The sequence below is a fragment of the Clinocottus analis genome, unplaced genomic scaffold, assembly GCF_023055335.1.
Source record: "Clinocottus analis isolate CAN_PGR_092001 unplaced genomic scaffold, fCliAna1.0.p SCAF_51, whole genome shotgun sequence".
Taxonomy (NCBI): domain Eukaryota; kingdom Metazoa; phylum Chordata; class Actinopteri; order Perciformes; family Cottidae; genus Clinocottus; species Clinocottus analis.
In genome coordinates, this window is record NW_027176209.1 from 233228 (window position 1) to 254124 (window position 20897).

A 20897-nucleotide genomic window follows, 5' to 3' on the forward strand; every position below is an offset into this window, starting at 1 on the left:
TGCCGCCGCCCACCGTCCGCGTGCACGCGCTGCCTGACTCTGACGTCACCATGTCCACATTTGTATTTGTGTTTGATGACATCAAATGTCGTGTTGACGGTGTTGACGAGTAAAAAGAGGAAAGCCTGCGTTGAATTGGAATATATTTTGTTCCTGTGTCTGGGGCTCTTATTGTGAAGGTTGAGTTCCCTTAAGGTCTCTAGGAAGCAGTGTTGTAGTGCACACATGTGTAAGCCTTGGAGTACGTGAAGGCACTGCAGCCAGTATGTGAGATTGTTTTTAATTAATTATTTATTTTTCAACCAAAAATGCTTTGCTTTTACTCAAAGGGTATTTCATTATAGATGCCACATCCGATCAGTGCATGTCCCATACCTACAAACTTGAGCCGGGCAGCGTTTCTGAGATCGGAGTGAGACGCGGAGAAAAGTGGATGTCGTGAGTGATCTTCTCAAATAAAACATCTCTGATGTGTCGAGTCTCGGCCAATCAGCGTTGTCTCCAGCGTCTACGTCACTCTCCAACGTTTCGTCCCTTCGCTCCAAGTTGAAGTTACCGTCGGTACAACTGGCTCAGCAATGAACTCTAGTTTAGAGGTAAGTCTTGTTTGCTAGCAACAATTTAACATGCTGTTTAACTCACGAAGGTAACTCGACATCCAAGTTATGTGTCGGAATATTTTATCATGTTATCCCCATCAAATCTTTACCACCATGTTTTTTTAATGTAAAGCTTCTCAGCTTTAGCTTGATCACAACGTTAAAGCTAGTCAGCTTTAGCTTGATCACAAAGTTATAGCTAGTCAGCTTTAGCTTGATCACAACGTTATAGCTAGTCAGCTTTAGCTTGATCACAACGTTATAGCTAGTTAGCTTTAGCTTGATCACAACATTATAGCTGGTTAGCTTTAGCTAGATCACAACGTTAAAGCTAGTCAGCTTTAGCTTGATCACAACGTTATAGCTAGTCAGCTTTAGCTTGACAACAATGTTAACGTTAAGCCTGATTTATACTCGGGTTTTACGCAGAGACTCAAGCACGCAAGACACGCATGGCCAACCTTGCCTGGTCAAATCGGCCATTTTGCGTGCTTGCGTGCGTCACCCCAAATTTCTGACTATCCGTCAAAGCTACGCCAGCCGTACGCAGCCCTGAAGGCTGTGATTGGTCCGCTAACTGCATCCTTTCTGAGTCTCTCATTTCCGGTTTCATAGCATAATACCTCTGTTTTTAAAAGCCAAAGCAGAAACAGGAACAATGGAGCTTGTTGAAGAACGTTTGGCTGAAGAGGTCAAATATGAGCATTTATAAAACCCGTCTGATGGAGTATCAGCACACGCAGATGGAGGTGAATTCCTGGAGGGAGATATCTGTGAACGTCGGTGTGCATGTCAACTACGGTCGTTGCGCCACCTGCTGGTCTGGCGTATGGAAAACGCACGGGGACTAAAAATCAAAACGAGTCCGTCAATCCGACTGCGTGGCCAGCCGGAGTTGTAGTTGCAGAAGTTTAATTCAGCCTTTACCGCTAGCTACGTTACCGCTAACGTCATGACGCTACATTTATCGTAAGGCCCAGAGACAGATGAAGCTGCACAGAGCCACACAGAGGAGGATGCAGCTGGATGTCAGCCCACAAGAGGAGCCTACCAGAGGAGATGAAGCAGGAGGTGGAGGCAGAAGAGACTTCCAGGAAAAGGCTCATGGCGGAGCAGCAAAGACAAGAAGTTCACGAAGAACTTCAACCTGATTGTGTGTATAGTGTAAATGTATATTAGTTATTATCTTTAGGGCCTGAGCAGTGACATGGTCGTTGTTCTTAAAATGTTTGTTATTGTTATTATTAGGGTCTGATTGACCCCCCTCGCTCCCTGCTGGTGTCACCTTTTTCACCCCTCATGAGTTTGCAGCTCTGATGTCCTCCATCAAAGTATTTATCAATTACTTGTCACCAGTAAATTCATTCTTTCCCCAATCATATGATTCTAAGTTCATCTGCTGTAGTCCTGTTGATTGTTTGTGACAGGATGAATCTCCTCCAGCAGGTGGCAGTGTTGTCTCACAGATAAAACTATATCTATTGATCGAGCTATCTATAAAAGTATAATATACAGAAAACACTTGTGAGAGTAGCTCAGAGGTTCATATAGCAGTATATGTGTTACTGCTTTATTGGTTGATTATAGAACATGTGAAAATAAATTCTAAAAATTGAATAACTTCAAGGATGCATTTCCTTTTCTTAATTATGCAACTATATTACTATAAAATATCACTATGTGTTAACAGAATCTCTGCAAAGTTTGACTTTGATTAAGTTTAGTATGTTTAGTAATTAATTTAGTGCAGATTTCGTGAACTGTAGGTTTTGGTCCGTTGAAAGCAAAAATGTCCTAACTTTCTTCCTGGACCTTGAACGCCTCTGAGTCCACAACAAGTACATATCATTTAATCCATAAGTTAACCCGATTTCAGTTTTTTAGCTGGAAAAAGATGGAATGTGGTTGATATCTTGCTGAGATTTTGTTTCACAATGGTGTTGGCGCCCGTGTTCATCGTCCTTGTTGTTCTGTTTGTTTTTTCTTGCCATTTAAGAAACATGTCTATTTACATGATTCCTAGTGATCAATAAGCATGTCAACACCAGTGGTCATATTGCAGGAAAAATATTTTATTTATGATTATCCATGAAATCTGAAAAGAGAGAGAGAGAGAGTAACAGGTTGAGCTCTAACTACTGAACCCTGACAACAGGAAGGTTCAAGCTGAAGCCTCGCGCTGTGTGCCAGCTTTCCGTCCGGCGGCAGCAGGAGGATCAGCGTCTCCTGCGGCGCTGGGGTTTGGCCGTCGTTCCCGGCACACACTCTGCTCTGGTGCAGCGGCACGACTCCACCACCACGTAGCTGTGCTGCACCTTGGAGCCGCTGGCGCAGGTCAGCTCCACCTGCTTCTGGCTGGTGAGGTCCTCCTGGCAGCACTCACACTGGTGTATCATCTTGTTGGCTGCTGCAGAGTATCTGCACACACACACAGAGACAACAGCTCTCATCCTCTGCAGCTCAGTGGCCAGTGACCTTCAGCATACAGAACTCATGTCACAGGGAGAACAGCTGTTTCCTGTTGACGCTGTGACGCTAAATGGACTCACATGGAGGCGCTCCCACAGTGTCCGGCGCAGGACGTCATGTTGACCGGCAGCGCGCTCTTGCAGTCGTTGACCTCGATGACGGTCTCCTTGCTCTGGACCTCACAGCTGCTGCGCAGTTTGCCTGGAACACACAGCGACCTTTAGGCTCTGACGACGCAACAGATTCGACCCCAAAGTAGCTTCATTGCTCTGGATTCAGCGTGAAACACTGTGACCTTCATAACTTACAGGTTGTGCAGCATCCCTGAGCATCTGTTGTCTCGGTACCCTGCAGGAGGAAAACACATGTCACATCATGATAGTTTAGGAGTGTGAGGGGTGTGGGGTTAGAAAAAACTCACAGGTTCACAGTCCAAGGGGTTGTAGGGAGGACATATGGTCTTGGTCGTCTTGGTAACAAGCTGTCCATTGATGTCCTCACATGTATATTGCATACACTTGTCTTTAGGGAGTACAAGTGTGTTGTTGACCTGTTCCAGCAGGAAGAGTGAAGTCAGATGAGTCAACAAAGACATAAGCCATTCATCCTAATTCACAAACGTTCTTTCTTTAATCTCTATTCCCTTTTTAAAAATGTGAACTTTGTATTTCAAGATGAGGTTATTTTCTCATTCCAATATTAACAAATATCTACATCGTCCATAACTAAGAAGAAGAAGTATGTTGCGACAGCAAACATTAGAAATGTGAATGAAACGGCCAGAGCGGCGGTACTGACCTCGATGACAACCGTTGTGTTTTCAGGTGTGTTGAGGAAACAGCTTTTCTGAACACACGTACCGCAGCACTTGTCAGCTTCAGGCTGATATTCATAACCCTGGAGACAAGGAAGGAAGGAGGGAGAGAGAAGGAAACAAGGAAGCAGAAAACTCTGGTGACTCTGTCAGAAACTGCACTTGAACTCTTTGATGAACTCCTTTCAGGCCTAAAGCCTCGTTTCCTGCCTGGAGGCGCTGACATCGTGTCGCTCAGTGGAGACAGAATATGAGCAAACGCTGTTTTCTTGTTCTAAAGATGTTTAGAAAAGAAATGCAAAGACAAACCTGCATGGTGATACTGCACCATACGGACAGGTACTGCTGTATACTGACAGGTACTGCTCTATACGGACAGGTACTGCTCTATACGGACAGGTACAGCTCTATACGGACAGGTACTGCTCTATACGGACAGGTACAGCTCTATACGGACAGGTACAGCTCTATACGGACAGGTACTGCTCTATACGGACAGGTACTGCTCTATACGGACAGGTACTGCTCTATACGGACAGGTACTGCTCTATACGGACAGGTACAGCTCTATACGGACAGGTACAGCTCTATACGGACAGGTACTGCTCTATACGGACAGGTACAGCTCTATACGGACAGGTACTGCTCTATACGGACAGGTACTGCTCTTGTTTGGTCTAACACGTTTAGATCCATGAGTCCAGTACTGAAGAGTCCAGTGCAACTACCAACACCAACTACCAGCTGGTACAGGACCTCAGAAAGCTGCTGTGTGTGTGTGTGTGTGTGTGTGTGTGTGTGTGAGTGTGTGAGTGTGTGAGTGAGCGAGCTAGCTTACCATTGAGCAGTTTGTGTTGCAGACAATAGGTTTGCAATTAATGATGTTCAGCTTGGTGATGGGATCCATCTTTGGTCCACAGAAACACTCTTGGCAGGATTTGGGTACAAAAGGCCCCGATGTTGCTCCTCCTGGTGCTCCTGTTGTGAATCCTGGTGCTCCTGTGGCCCCTGGTGCTCCTGTTGTGAATCCTGGTGCTCCTGTGGCTCCTGGTGCCCCTGGTGCTCCTGTTGTAACTCCTGGTGCGCCCGTGGCCCCTGGTGCTCCTGGTACTCCTGTTGTGAATCCTGGTGCTCCTGTGGCTCCTGGTGCTCCTGTTGTAACTCCTGGTGCGCCCGTGGCCCCTGGTACCCCTGGTACTCCTGTTGTGAATCCTGGTACCCCTGGTACTCCTGTTGTGAATCCTGGTGCCCCTGGTGCTCCTGTTGTAACTCCTGGTGCCCCTGGTGCTCCTGTTGTAACTCCTGGTGCCCCTGGTACTCCTGTTGTAACTCCTGGTGCCCCTGGTGCTCCTGTTGTAACGCCTGGTGCGCCCGTGGCCCCTGGTGCTCCTGGTACTCCTGTTGTGAATCCTGGTGCCCCTGGTGCTCCTGTTGTGACTCCTGGTGCCCCTGGTATCCCTGTTGTAACTCCTGGTGCCCCTGGTGCTCCTGTTGTAACTCCTGGTGCGCCCGTGGCACCTGGTGCTCCTGGTACCCCTGGTACTCCTGTTGTGAATCCTGGTGCTCCTGTTGTGACTCCTGGTGCTCCTGTTGTGAATCCTGGTGCTCCTGTGGCTCCTGGTACTCCTGTTGTAACTCCTGGTGCGCCCGTGGCCCCTGGTGCTCCTGGTACCCCTGGTAGTCCTGTTGTGAATCCTGGTGCTCCTGTGGCTCCTGGTGCTCCTGTTGTAACTCCTGGTGCGCCCGTGGCCCCTGGTGCTCCTGGTACCCCTGGTACTCCTGTTGTGAATCCTGGTGCTCCTGTGGCTCCTGGTGCCCCTGGTATTCCAGTTATAACACCTGGTGCTCCTGTGGCCCCTGATGCTCCTGTTGTGAACCCTGGTGCTCCTGTTGTGACTCCTGGTGCTCCTGTGGCCCCTGGTGCTCCTGTTGTGACTCCTGGTGCTCCTGTGGCCCCTGGTGCTCCTGTTGTAACTCCTGGTGCTCCTGTTGTGACTCCTGGTGCTCCTGTTGTGACTCCTGGTGCTCCTGTTGTGACTCCTGGTGCTCCTGTTGTAACTCCTGGTGCCCCTGGTGCTCCTGTTGTGAATCCTGGTGCCCCTGGTATTCCTGTTGTAACTCCTGGTGCTCCTGTTGTGAATCCTGGTGCCCCTGGTGCTCCTGTTGTGAATCCTGGTGCCCCTGGTGCTCCTGTTGTGAATCCTGGTGCTCCTGTTGTGAATCCTGGTGCCCCTGGTGCTCCTGTTGTGAATCCTGGTGCCCCTGGTGCTCCTGTTGTGAATCCCGGTGCCCCTGCTGCTCCTGTTGTAACTCCTGGTGCCCCTGGTGCTCCTGTTGTAACTCCCGGTGCCCCTGGTGCTCCTGTTGTGAATCCTGGTGCCCCTGGTGCTCCTGTTGTGAATCCTGGTGCTCCTGTTGTGAATCCTGGTGCCCCTGGTGCTCCTGTTGTGAATCCTGGTGCTCCTGTTGTGAATCCTGGTGCCCCTGGTGCTCCTGTTGTGAATCCTGCTGCTCCTGTTGTAACTCCCGGTGCCCCTGGTGCTCCTGTTGTGAATCGTGAGGCCCCTGGTATACCTGTTGTGAATCCTGGTGCCCCTGGTATACCTGTTGTAACTCCTGGTGCCCCTGGTCCGCCTGGTGCTCCTGTTGTGAATCCTGGTGCCCCTGGTGCTCCTGTTGTAACTCCCGGTGCCCCTGGTGCTCCTGTTGTGAATCCTGGTGCCCCTGGTGCTCCTGTTGTGAATCCCGGTGCCCCTGCTGCTCCTGTTGTAACTCCCGGTGCACCTGGTGCTCCTGTTGTGAATCGTGAGGCCCCTGGTATACCTGTTGTGAATCCTGGTGCCCCTGGTATACCTGTTGTAACTCCTGGTGCCCCTGGTCCGCCTGGTGCTCCTGTTGTGAATCCTGGTGCCCCTGGTATTCCTGTTGTAACTCCTGGTGCCCCTGGTCCGCCTGGTGCTCCTGTTGTGAATCCTGGTGCCCCTGGTATTCCTGTTGTAACTCCTGGTGCCCCTGGTCCGCCTGGTGCTCCTGTTGTGAATCCTGGTGCCCCTGGTATTCCTGTTGTAACTCCTGGTGCGCCTGTGGCCCCTGGTTTTCCTGTTGTGAATCCTGGTGCTCCAGTAGCCCCCGGTGCTCCTGTTGTAACTCCTGGTACCCCAGGTACTCCTGTTATTCCTGGTGCTCCTGTGGCCCCTGGTACTCCTGTTGTGAACCCTGGTGCTCCTGTGGTCCCTGGTGCTCTTGTTGTGAATCCTGGTGCTCCTGGTATTCCTGTTGTAACTCCTGGTGCTCCTGGTATTCCTGTTGTAGTTCCTGGTGCTCCTGTTGTGACTCCTGGTGCTCCTGGTATTCCTGTTGTAATGCCTTGTACCCCTGGTGCTCCTGTTGTGAATCCTGGTGCTCCTGTGGCCCCTGGTTCACTTGTTGTGACTCCTGCTGCTCCTGTGGCCCCTGGTGCTCTTGTTGTGAATACTGGTGCTCCTGGTATTCCTGTTGTAACTCCTGGTATCCCTGGTGCTCCTGTTGTAACTCCTGGTGCACCTGGTATTCCTGTTGTAACTGCTGGTGCTCCTGTTGTGACTCCTGGTGCTCCTGGTATTCCTGTTGTAACTCCTGGTGCTCCTGTTGTGACTCCTGGTGCTCCTGGTATTCCTGTTGTAACTCCTGGTGCTCCTGCGGCCCCTGGAATTCCTGTTGTAACTCCTGGTGCCCCTGGTATTCCTGTTGTGAATCCTGGTGCTCCTGTGGCCCCTGGTGCTCCTGTTGTGAATCCTGGTGGTGGTGTAGCCCCTGGTACTACTGTTGTAACTCCTGGTGCAGTTGTGGCCCCTTCTGGTGCTTCTATTGGTGGTTCTGATGGGTTTTCTGATGTTGGTATCTTGTCACCAGGCTGCAAGATACACAATAATCAAAGTTTTACTTCCAATCAATCAATCAATCAATAAATATGCATTCTATGGGAACGTTCAGCTTGTACTTAAATTAATTCTTCTGGACCAAGGGGTAAAGGATTCATATTCATATAGATGCAACAAGATTGCTTCTTTCTCACTTGTCACACATTGTGATCAGTGCATGGATTGTTTAAATGTAATACCAGTTCTGAATGCATGCTGCTATCACCTTTTTATTATGACTCGGAATAGAATTTGTTGAGAAACTTATGTTCAAGAGGTTTTGGTGCAGCTGTTCAGTCCACAGCACAGTTTGAGTGAATGAATGTTCACATAACAAAACCAAAGAGTTCGTCTGAACCCAACCAAACCCTTCAAGTTAAAGACCCCTCAAAGGGCACTGGGCTGGGCGGTTTCATGCGGTTCAGAAGAAACAAATACAGGACCACTTCCAGGTGCACTCTGGTTCGGTTGGTTTGTGGTTGTGAGGCGGAGCAACCGCAACGCTACAGGTGAGAGATGTGTCACCTCTTTATGTGGTCACCAGATCACATCAACAGGAGTTCTGGGGTTCCTCTTCAACCTTTTTCACTCTCACAGTGAAAAGAGTTGAAACAGAAAGCGTGTGCTGATCTGTCTGTTTTGGATTGTTATCTGACAGCAACTATGCACACAGTGGACATTAAAGAAGGGTTTCATCTCAGTGTAAATAAAGGCTTCCTCATGGGATTACAACCTGTAAAAGACGGCACGTTGTTTAACTGTTTAGGGAGCTGATATTTCCTGTTCGAACCTGCAGAGGGACTCTGATGTGGTCTCACACAGACCTGTATTCTATTCAAGTGAAGTACCTGTAATGCAACCTGCTCTGCCTGTGTCTGTGATTGAATCCTACTTCCTGTTGCTCCTGAACTATGACAGATATGTTGACGTCTGGAGTCTGGCCCGTGTCCTTACCTGGTACTCCGTCATGTCGTAGACACAAACGCCTTTAGGAACTGCAAAACAAACAAGACACATGGGGTAGGTTGAAACTGACTCTGGTTCTATTGAATAGTAATGCAGATGTGTGCTAATCTAGGCTAATCTATCTCTATACCTGATGCACAGAGACTGATCTTCAGAAGAGATCTTCCATTAGTGTAATTCGTAAATTGTTATTGCTTTGAAAAGCCCTTAATGTGAGGATCAATTGTGTGATTGTCCATCTCTATTAAAAGTGTGTAAATCAATGTTCTTTCCTTCAAGACTAAACTCTGTTGAGTCACATACCGCACTCGTAGGATTGGCAGCAGGTGCCGTTCATGGCGGTGAGTTTGAACCCCAGCGGGCAGGTAAGAGGAGAGGGACACAGGTTCACGTTGCACTCTGTTGAAGACCAAAGTTTAGATGAGTTTAGATAATGTTTAGATGAGTCACTTCACGTTAGCTTAGACTCTGAGACCCAAGCTCTCTTTCACAGGAAGACACTGCTTTGACACAGTGTGATAGATTCACACACACAGCGGGTCCCAGGTGAGTGACCCTGGAGACTTTGTGTGGACACTTCTTGTCTGTAAATATGTATTTTATGATAAGTCTAAAAGCATACCAATAAACACTTTCTATCTTGTGTGTTTAACCCCTACACAGACAGGAACGCAAACATTTCCCAAAATGTTGAACATTGACTTTAAGAATGTGGCAGATACGAGACCACCTCCAGATGGGCAGAACCAATGGCATTGACAACTATCCTTTGGTGGCATCAAGGCTACAAAGTGACATGATCCACTTCTCTGACACTGCAACTGACCGCAAGACTCTGTTGTGCAGCAGCCATCTGTTTTGTTGACCATCTGCTGGCCAGGTTTGCTGCAGTTGAGGACCTGTTGTGTTGGGCATTGAACAGGCGTACACTGGACGCTCATGGACTCGTTGTCACACATACAGGTGTTGCAGCCACTTGTCCATGTTTCACCAGGCTGTTTCAGAGACAGGAGTCAGTTCAGACAGACAACTCATGCTTTGCCAGGGAACATGAATGCATGTGACCGATGTCTTACCTGTTTGGGTTGTCCATCAGGACCAACACAACCTGAAATCCAAACAGAAACAATGTTTGTAGGTTTGAGTTTTGCTTCAAGCTAATGCGTTAGACAGACGTCAAGTTTTCTTTAGGATCTCCTCTTACCGCAGGAGGGAACACATGTGTCCTGGACTGCGTTGAATAAGATGGTGCCATTAGAACAGAAGCAACCCTCTTTAGTGTTGTTCGGAGATGCCTGGAACTGTTCCTGGAACCTTTCATTGTATCTGATGTGAGAAAAGGAATTATTGGTTATTACAGACACAACACGGCTCATTATGAGTTTATCCTTCTCACACACTGACATCATCTAATTTATGGAAGAATTTCAATCTGGCAAGTGGTGTATAAAGGTCAAGATTTGTCAAAGACATTTTGGATTTATTCTTTACCTGTCATTGCATGTTGGCTCTACACGGGCGCCACAGGCCTTGTACACCTTGTTACTTGAACACTCAAACTCTGTAAGATGGAGATATGTTTACATACACCTTTGTCAGAACTCAGTGCAACACTTCTAGTTCTATTAACGATTAGCTTTATCTTACCACACTGCCCATTGGTTGCATTCCTCCAGTCGATACAGATTCCTGCCTCAGAGCACTGAGTGGCATAGGCCTCCAGGCTGGTGCAGCCAGTGGCATTGCCTCTGTTGCAAATATCCTCCTTACAGGATGTCAGGAATGGTCCTGGGACTATGACTTCATTGCATTGTGCAAACACACTAGAAGAAACATACAAGCCAGAACAATATGTCAGGAAAAAAGATCAGAAGTCTTTGAACTCACCAAGTGACCAGATCAAATATAGACATCATCAAGGACGTAATGGAAAGCAATTCAGAACATCAACGTTCTACGGTGATGACGTGTCACTATTGTGGGTCTATGTTTTGTGCAGGCTTTTAAATAGTTTGTGGTTCCCCTCACCTGCTGGTTAGGATATCACAAATGGCAGGATTGCAAGTAGGCTGTGTTGTTGTGGAAGGTGGTTTGGAAGTGGCCGTAGGTGTTGGGGTTGTGGGGGTGACACAGGGTTTACCTGGGACATTCCACTGGCCTGCAGTGTCTGAGCAGCTTGCCACCTGGCCGTTTGGAGAACGACAGTCGTTGTTCTGGGTGTTGTCACAGGTCCCTGGAAAAGAAGAGGCAGGAGGTTAAAGCCAAAGCATTGAAGCTCACGCAAGAACCGGATCACAGAGAAGTTCCTAAATAGAACGTATCATCGTCATCTACTGTTTGATATAATATTCTCTTTGCCGTCTCTTTGCCACCTTCTCATAGTAGTTATGAATTAATCTATCTCTCTACCTCTTTACCTAGCTATATAATCTAAACACTGATGCTGCTAAGCTTGCCCATTTACGACAAGTTAGTGGATTGTACATCATTTTAAACTCAGCAGTTTTTCCTTCTAGATTCTCAGTGTCGGTGCTCAGCTGAACCATTAGGTTAATTCTGTCAGGTGTTCCTGTTTTTCTGCTCATTGTAGTTGTTCTCAATCTGTGAATTGTTGTAATGATTATTTTAACTCTGCAGTTAACATGAGGCCTATCCTACAATGACTGCAGGCTGCCATTGAAGTGTCAATAGGTGCAACAGGCTGCTCTCAATGGTGTCCTCTGGTTGTAAGTGTAATTTCACTCAATGATTTGATTAACTACGCATCACTGACTAGGTTCATGTTACATATCAATGTTCTGCTAACTCACCACACTGTCCCTCAGTGTTTCCACCAAAGGAAGCCATAGGAAGGGTAATGCTGACTGCGGAGCTCCTAAAGACCACTTTTGTGTTGATCTCAGGTATCTCCAATGTGATCACCGTATCTGGGCTCGTGATTAGTAGGACAGCATTTCTGTAGGCTGAGTAGATCCGTTTCTGATTCACATACACCTGTAGGACAATGTGACAACACATTAGAGTAGACTGGAGCACAACAAGACTTCTAGCTGTACAATGCACAACACCACTTAAGTTAGTGCACTAAAAACAATAATGGAAATAAGTTACTACCACCAAAACCATGAATGTCTTTGACAAGTTGTCTGGTTGCTTACCACATTAGCTGCTGTTCCTGAAGTCTGAACTGAAGTCAAAACCACCGTGTAAGATCCGAATATTACAGTGAGGGTCAGGGGACAGGATGTGCTGTCCGAAGGATCACAATCACGGTTATTTACTATTATAGTCAGGTTATATTTATTAATAATCTCTTTGACCAGGTAGTAAGAGCAGTTCTCCTGGAAATCGTATGACTTTCCATCGAATGTCAGGTAATGGTTTTTAGACCAGACACTGCACACACCTGCAGGATGAAAAGAACCATGAATGGAAACAAGAAAGTAAGAAGATGCAGAAAACACAATTGCTGTGTTTTTTATTGGCAAATAATATTGACTACAGTATTCTTATGAGAAAAAAATGCTTGAGGAACTACTATTTCTTTTTTCATTCAGTGTGTATGTTTATGTTTAGTGATATATATAATGTAAATAGGCTAAGCATACTGACACAAGATGCTCGGCTGCATTTAAAAGAAACAAAAGTGGTAACCTGTATTGAAAGGTTCCATTTTTTACTTACATTGACATTCATAGTGAAAGCAGCATCCAACATCATCATAGACTTTGACGGCTTTGCGTCCATTCATACAGATGGGTTCTTGTACTTTGGAACAGACAGTGGGTGTCTCTGTGATCTTGCTATTGGTGCAAGTAACTGTGGTGCAGTTGCTGACCTTCAAGGACTCTCCATTCTGGATGGGTATTGAGACGCAGTAAATCATACAGCAAATGTTGTGTGTATAACAACAATTTTGTGATGCGGTACTTTTTTTCCATCAGCAAATTCTTTTAGAAACAATTTAATTTGCGATCATGAATAGAAATGTTATCTACTATATCCCACCTTTATTGTTGAATTCACATAATTGCAGTCATAAATAGATGTAGTTGTGGATGATGGGGTGGAAGTAGAGCTAGGAATAGCTGTGGTGGTGGAAGACACTGATGCCTTTGTCGTGGTAAAAGGTGCGGTTGTACTGGGTATTGGTGTTGTAGGACATGGTTTTGATCGTTTCTCAACTTTACAAGATGCATTGCAAAATGACTCGTAACACCACCCTAAGCCATCATCAACTTTGTACAAGAAGTCCCCTGTGAAAATAAGAGTGGAGTACAGCTGAGCAAATGCAAATTTAACGGCAATTTAATTAGATGAAGGTTATGGAAAACATGTGACCGATAATTTCCAGATATCTGTGAACTATTCAATATCTTATCATTTATTGATGTAGTATCTCCAAGTCTGTTTTAGCTATCATTATCAATGTATCCTGGATTCAAAAGTTAGTCAGGAACTTCTTATATATAAATAAAAAACAAGCTGCCATGAATTGAGTCACCAGTTTCCAGACAGTGTTAGTATGTAAATAAACAGGGCGAGATATTAATGCTGTAAAAAAAATAGAATGATAAAAAGACAAAAGACCTTAGACTTGAGGTTCTGAATCTAAGATTGACATTTAAATGAGAAAAAAATAAAGACAAAATAACGATGTTAATAGCAAAAATGATGAGGTACTGGGATCTATAAAGTGGGGGGAAAAAAGTATAATGCAAAAATCACCTACCAGGATAATATGCAGTCCCATTGACAATGCAGGTACATAATGTTGTAGTGGTTAAAAGAGTTGGTGTGGATACAACTGTAGATCCGACTGGTCTGGTAGTGAAAGCAGTTGTGCTGCCTGGAAGTGTCGGTGTTATAGGGCCAATGGTAGTTGTACCTTTAACTGTTGCTCTTTGAGTTGCAGTTGGCGACACAGCAGCTGTTGTATTCAAAATACTAGGTTTTGTGACAGCAGTTGATGTTTGTATACTTTCTGTGACTACGACTGTTGTTTCAGCGCTTATTGTTGTGGCACCTGGCACTATTGTTGTCGTTCCAACAATAGGAGTTGTAGAGGCTGTCACTGGGCCAGTGGTGGCTTTTGCTGATGGGGTTGTCGCACCGATCACTGTAGTTTCTGAAGGTTTAGCTGTAGTTCCCTTAGTTGCTACTGATGGTACTTCAGTGATTGTGGTAGCTACAGAAGGTGTGGATATTACAGCTGTAGTTTCAGCGCTTATTGTTGTGGCACCTGGCACTATTGTTGTCGTTCCAACAATAGGAGTTGTAGAGGCTGTCACCTGGCCAGTGGTGACTTTTGCTGATGGGGTTGTCGCACCGATCACTGTAGTTTCTGAAGGTTTAGCTGTTGTTCCCTTAGTTGCTACTGATGGTACTTCAGTGATTGTGGTAGCTACAGAAGGTGTGGATATTACAGCTGTAGTTTCAGCGCTTATTGTTGTGGCACCTGGCACTATTGTTGTCGTTCCAACAATAGGAGTTGTAGAGGCCGTCACTGGGCCAGTGGTGACTTTTACTGATGGGGTTGTCGCACCGATCACTGTAGTTTCTGAAGGTTTAGCTGTTGTTCCCTTAGTTGCTACTGATGGTACTTCAGTGATTGTGGTAGCTACAGAAGGTGTGGATATTACAGCTGTAGTTTCAGCGCTTATTGTTGTGGCACCTGGCACTATTGTTGTCGTTCCAACAATAGGAGTTGTAGAGGCTGTCACCTGGCCAGTGGTGACTTTTGCTGATGGGGTTGTCGCACCGATCACTGTAGTTTCTGAAGGTTTAGCTGTTGTTCCCTTAGTTGCTACCGATGGTACTTCAGTGATTGTGGTAGCTACAGAAGGTGTGGATATTGCAACTGTAGTTTCAGCGCTTATTGTTGTGGCACCTGGCACTATTGTTGTCGTTCCAACAATAGGAGTTGTAGAGGCTGTCACTGGGCCAGTGGTGACTTTTGCTGATGGGGTTGTCGCACCGATCACTGTAGTTTCTGAAGGTTTAGCTGTTGTTCCCTTAGTTGCTACTGATGGTACTTCAGTGATTGTGGTAGCTACAGAAGGTGTGGATATTACAGCTGTAGTTTCAGCGCTTATTGTTGTGGCACCTGGCACTATTGTTGTCGTTCCAACAATAGGAGTTGTAGAGGCCGTCACTGGGCCAGTGGTGACTTTTGCTGATGGGGTTGTCGCACCGATCACTGTAGTTTCTGAAGGTTTAGCTGTTGTTCCCTTAGTTGCTACCGATGGTACTTCAGTGATTGTGGTAGCTACAGAAGGTGTGGATATTACAGCTGTAGTTTCAGCGCTTATTGTTGTGGCACCTGGCACTATTGTTGTCGTTCCAACAATAGGAGTTGTAGAGGCTGTCACTGGGCCAGTGGTGACTTTTACTGATGGGGTTGTCGCACCGATCACTGTAGTTTCTGAAGGTTTAGCTGTTGTTCCCTTAGTTGCTACTGATGGTACTTCAGTGATTGTGGTAGCTACAGAAGGTGTGGATATTACAGCTGTAGTTTCAGCGCTTATTGTTGTGGCACCTGGCACTATTGTTGTCGTTCCAACAATAGGAGTTGTAGAGGCTGTCACCTGGCCAGTGGTGACTTTTGCTGATGGGGTTGTCGCACCGATCACTGTAGTTTCTGAAGGTTTAGCTGTAGTTCCCTTAGTTGCTACTGATGGTACTTCAGTGATTGTGGTAGCTACAGAAGGTGTGGATATTACAGCTGTAGTTTCAGCGCTTATTGTTGTGGCACCTGGCACTATTGTTGTCGTTCCAACAATAGGAGTTGTAGAGGCTGTCACCTGGCCAGTGGTGACTTTTGCTGATGGGGTTGTCGCACCGATCACTGTAGTTTCTGAAGGTTTAGCTGTTGTTCCCTTAGTTGCTACTGATGGTACTTCAGTGATTGTGGTAGCTACAGAAGGTGTGGATATTGCAACTGTAGTTTCAGCGCTTATTGTTGTGGCACCTGGCACTATTGTTGTCGTTCCAACAATAGGAGTTGTAGAGGCTGTCACTGGGCCAGTGGTGACTTTTGCTGATGGGGTTGTCGCACCGATCACTGTAGTTTCTGAAGGTTTAGCTGTTGTTCCCTTAGTTGCTACTGATGGTACTTCAGTGATTGTGGTAGCTACAGAAGGTGTGGATATTACAGCTGTAGTTTCAGCGCTTATTGTTGTGGCACCTGGCACTATTGTTGTCGTTCCAACAATAGGAGTTGTAGAGGCTGTCACTGGGCCAGTGGTGACTTTTACTGATGGGGTTGTCGCACCGATCACTGTAGTTTCTGAAGGTTTAGCTGTTGTTCCCTTAGTTGCTACTGATGGTACTTCAGTGATTGTGGTAGCTACAGAAGGTGTGGATATTACAGCTGTAGTTTCAGCGCTTATTGTTGTGGCACCTGGCACTATTGTTGTCGTTCCAACAATAGGAGTTGTAGAGGCTGTCACCTGGCCAGTGGTGACTTTTGCTGATGGGGTTGTCGCACCGATCACTGTAGTTTCTGAAGGTTTAGCTGTAGTTCCCTTAGTTGCTACTGATGGTACTTCAGTGATTGTGGTAGCTACAGAAGGTGTGGATATTACAGCTGTAGTTTCAGCGCTTATTGTTGTGGCACCTGGCACTATTGTTGTCGTTCCAACAATAGGAGTTGTAGAGGCTGTCACCTGGCCAGTGGTGACTTTTGCTGATGGGGTTGTCGCACCGATCACTGTAGTTTCTGAAGGTTTAGCTGTTGTTCCCTTAGTTGCTACTGATGGTACTTCAGTGATTGTGGTAGCTACAGAAGGTGTGGATATTGCAGCTGTAGTTTCAGCGCTTATTGTTGTGGCACCTGGCACTATTGTTGTCGTTCCAACAATAGGAGTTGTAGAGGCTGTCACTGGGCCAGTGGTGACTTTTGCTGATGGGGTTGTCGCACCGATCACTGTAGTTTCTGAAGGTTTAGCTGTTGTTCCCTTAGTTGCTACTGATGGTACTTCAGTGATTGTGGTAGCTACAGAAGGTGTGGATATTACAGCTGTAGTTTCAGCGCTTATTGTTGTGGCACCTGGCACTATTGTTGTCGTTCCAACAATAGGAGTTGTAGAGCCTGTCACCTGGCCAGTGGTGACTTTTGCTGATGGGGTTGTCGCACCGATCACTGTAGTTTCTGAAGGTTTAGCTGTTGTTCCCTTAGTTGCTACCGATGGTACTTCAGTGATTGTGGTAGCTACAGAAGGTGTGGATATTACAGCTGTAGTTTCAGCGCTTATTGTTGTGGCACCTGGCACTATTGTTGTCGTTCCAACAATAGGAGTTGTAGAGGCTGTCACCTGGCCAGTGGTGACTTTTACTGATGGGGTTGTCGCACCGATCACTGTAGTTTCTGAAGGTTTAGCTGTTGTTCCCTTAGTTGCTACTGATGGTACTTCAGTGATTGTGGTAGCTACAGAAGGTGTGGATATTACAACTGTAGTTTCAGCGCTTATTGTTGTGGCACCTGGCACTATTGTTGTCGTTCCAACAATAGGAGTTGTAGAGGCTGTCACTGGGCCAGTGGTGACTTTTACTGATGGGGTTGTCGCACCGATCACTGTAGTTTCTGAAGGTTTAGCTGTTGTTCCCTTAGTTGCTACTGATGGTACTTCAGTGATTGTGGTAGCTACAGAAGGTGTGGATATTACAGCTGTAGTTTCAGCGCTTATTGTTGTGGCACCTGGCACTATTGTTGTCGTTCCAACAATAGGAGTTGTAGAGGCTGTCACCTGGCCAGTGGTGACTTTTACTGATGGGGTTGTCGCACCGATCACTGTAGTTTCTGAAGGTTTAGCTGTTGTTCCCTTAGTTGCTACTGATGGTACTTCAGTGATTGTGGTAGCTACAGAAGGTGTGGATATTACAGCTGTAGTTTCAGCGCTTATTGTTGTGGCACCTGGCACTATTGTTGTCGTTCCAACAATAGGAGTTGTAGAGGCCGTCACTGGGCCAGTGGTGACTTTTACTGATGGGGTTGTCGCACCGATCACTGTAGTTTCTGAAGGTTTAGCTGTTGTTCCCTTAGTTGCTACTGATGGTACTTCAGTGATTGTGGTAGCTACAGAAGGTGTGGATATTACAGCTGTAGTTTCAGCGCTTATTGTTGTGGCACCTGGCACTATTGTTGTCGTTCCAACAATAGGAGTTGTAGAGGCTGTCACCTGGCCAGTGGTGACTTTTGCTGATGGGGTTGTCGCACCGATCACTGTAGTTTCTGAAGGTTTAGCTGTTGTTCCCTTAGTTGCTACCGATGGTACTTCAGTGATTGTGGTAGCTACAGAAGGTGTGGATATTGCAACTGTAGTTTCAGCGCTTATTGTTGTGGCACCTGGCACTATTGTTGTCGTTCCAACAATAGGAGTTGTAGAGGCTGTCACTGGGCCAGTGGTGACTTTTGCTGATGGGGTTGTCGCACCGATCACTGTAGTTTCTGAAGGTTTAGCTGTTGTTCCCTTAGTTGCTACTGATGGTACTTCAGTGATTGTGGTAGCTACAGAAGGTGTGGATATTACAGCTGTAGTTTCAGCGCTTATTGTTGTGGCACCTGGCACTATTGTTGTCGTTCCAACAATAGGAGTTGTAGAGGCTGTCACTGGGCCAGTGGTGACTTTTGCTGATGGGGTTGTCGCACCGATCACTGTAGTTTCTGAAGGTTTAGCTGTTGTTCCCTTAGTTGCTACTGATGGTACTTCAGTGATTGTGGTAGCTACAGAAGGTGTGGATATTACAGCTGTAGTTTCAGCGCTTATTGTTGTGGCACCTGGCACTATTGTTGTCGTTCCAACAATAGGAGTTGTAGAGGCTGTCACCTGGCCAGTGGTGACTTTTGCTGATGGGGTTGTCGCACCGATCACTGTAGTTTCTGAAGGTTTAGCTGTTGTTCCCTTAGTTGCTACCGATGGTACTTCAGTGATTGTGGTAGCTACAGAAGGTGTGGATATTGCAACTGTAGTTTCAGCGCTTATTGTTGTGGCACCTGGCACTATTGTTGTCGTTCCAACAATAGGAGTTGTAGAGGCTGTCACTGGGCCAGTGGTGACTTTTGCTGATGGGGTTGTCGCACCGATCACTGTAGTTTCTGAAGGTTTAGCTGTTGTTCCCTTAGTTGCTACTGATGGTACTTCAGTGATTGTGGTAGCTACAGAAGGTGTGGATATTACAGCTGTAGTTTCAGCGCTTATTGTTGTGGCACCTGGCACTATTGTTGTCGTTCCAACAATAGGAGTTGTAGAGGCTGTCACCTGGCCAGTGGTGACTTTTACTGATGGGGTTGTCGCACCGATCACTGTAGTTTCTGAAGGTTTAGCTGTTGTTCCCTTAGTTGCTACTGATGGTACTTCAGTGATTGTGGTAGCTACAGAAGGTGTGGATATTACAACTGTAGTTTCAGCGCTTATTGTTGTGGCACCTGGCACTATTGTTGTCGTTCCAACAATAGGAGTTGTAGAGGCTGTCACTGGGCCAGTGGTGACTTTTACTGATGGGGTTGTCGCACCGATCACTGTAGTTTCTGAAGGTTTAGCTGTTGTTCCCTTAGTTGCTACTGATGGTACTTCAGTGATTGTGGTAGCTACAGAAGGTGTGGATATTACAGCTGTAGTTTCAGCGCTTATTGTTGTGGCACCTGGCACTATTGTTGTCGTTCCAACAATAGGAGTTGTAGAGGCTGTCACTGGGCCAGTGGTGACTTTTACTGATGGGGTTGTCGCACCGATCACTGTAGTTTCTGAAGGTTTAGCTGTTGTTCCCTTAGTTGCTACTGATGGTACTTCAGTGATTGTGGTAGCTACAGAAGGTGTGGATATTACAGCTGTAGTTTCAGCGCTTATTGTTGTGGCACCTGGCACTATTGTTGTCGTTCCAACAATAGGAGTTGTAGAGGCTGTCACTGGGCCAGTGGTGACTTTTACTGATGGGGTTGTCGCACCGATCACTGTAGTTTCTGAAGGTTTAGCTGTTGTTCCCTTAGTTGCTACTGATGGTACTTCAGTGATTGTGGTAGCTACAGAAGGTGTGGATATTACAGCTGTAGTTTCAGCGCTTATTGTTGTGGCACCTGGCACTATTGTTGTCGTTCCAACAATAGGAGTTGTAGAGGCTGTCACCTGGCCAGTGGTGACTTTTGCTGATGGGGTTGTCGCACCGATCACTGTAGTTTCTGAAGGTTTAGCTGTTGTTCCCTTAGTTGCTACCGATGGTACTTCAGTGATTGTGGTAGCTACAGAAGGTGTGGATATTGCAACTGTAGTTTCAGCGCTTATTGTTGTGGCACCTGGCACTATTGTTGTCGTTCCAACAATAGGAGTTGTAGAGGCTGTCACTGGGCCAGTGGTGACTTTTGCTGATGGGGTTGTCGCACCGATCACTGTAGTTTCTGAAGGTTTAGCTGTTGTTCCCTTAGTTGCTACTGATGGTACTTCAGTGATTGTGGTAGCTACAGAAGGTGTGGATATTACAGCTGTAGTTTCAGCGCTTATTGTTGTGGCACCTGGCACTATTGTTGTCGTTCCAACAATAGGAGTTGTAGAGGCTGTCACTGGGCCAGTGGTGACTTTTACTGATGGGGTTGTCGCACCGATCACTGTAGTTTCTGAAGGTTTAGCTGTTGTTCCCTTAGTTGCTACTGATGGTACTTCAGTGATTGTGGTAGCTACAGAAGGTGTGGATATTACAGCTGTAGTTTCAGCGCTTATTGTTGTGGCACCTGGCACTATTGTTGTCGTTCCAACAATAGGAGTTGTAGAGGCTGTCACCTGGCCAGTGGTGACTTTTGCTGATGGGGTTGTCGCACCGATCACTGTAGTTTCTGAAGGTTTAGCTGTTGTTCCCTTAGTTGCTACCGATGGTACTTCAGTGATTGTGGTAGCTACAGAAGGTGTGGATATTGCAACTGTAGTTTCAGCGCTTATTGTTGTGGCACCTGGCACTATTGTTGTCGTTCCAACAATAGGAGTTGTAGAGGCTGTCACCTGGCCAGTGGTGACTTTTGCTGATGGGGTTGTCGCACCGATCACTGTAGTTTCTGAAGGTTTAGCTGTTGTTCCCTTAGTTGCTACTGATGGTACTTCAGTGATTGTGGTAGCTACAGAAGGTGTGGATATTACAGCTGTAGTTTCAGCGCTTATTGTTGTG

The 20897-nt window shown here is 46.4% G+C and overlaps 1 protein-coding gene and 1 long non-coding RNA gene across 2 annotated transcripts; one reads left to right on the forward strand and one right to left on the reverse strand.

Annotated features, from left to right (window-relative positions):
* Positions 1 to 2650: 2650 nt before the first annotated feature.
* Positions 2651 to 13903, reverse strand: LOC137803278 (collagen alpha-1(I) chain-like). The gene is made up of 19 exons (XM_068601579.1): positions 13480 to 13903; positions 12756 to 13003; positions 12432 to 12603; positions 11906 to 12153; positions 11558 to 11741; positions 10776 to 10980; positions 10395 to 10570; positions 10239 to 10308; positions 9952 to 10073; positions 9824 to 9855; positions 9574 to 9742; positions 9051 to 9146; positions 8736 to 8776; positions 4721 to 7774; positions 3867 to 3965; positions 3490 to 3618; positions 3377 to 3416; positions 3149 to 3269; positions 2651 to 3017 (listed from the first exon to the last, which is right to left on the reverse strand). Exons 3-19 carry the CDS (start codon positions 12496 to 12498, stop codon positions 2816 to 2818), a joined length of 5055 nt encoding a protein of 1684 aa, XP_068457680.1. The 5' UTR covers positions 12499 to 12603; positions 12756 to 13003; positions 13480 to 13903; the 3' UTR covers positions 2651 to 2815.
* On the forward strand, positions 8698 to 10140 carry LOC137803281 (uncharacterized). The gene is made up of 4 exons (XR_011080046.1): positions 8698 to 8801; positions 9027 to 9112; positions 9241 to 9293; positions 9411 to 10140. It is a non-coding gene; the product is annotated as an uncharacterized lncRNA (long non-coding RNA).
* Positions 13904 to 20897: the final 6994 nt, after the last annotated feature.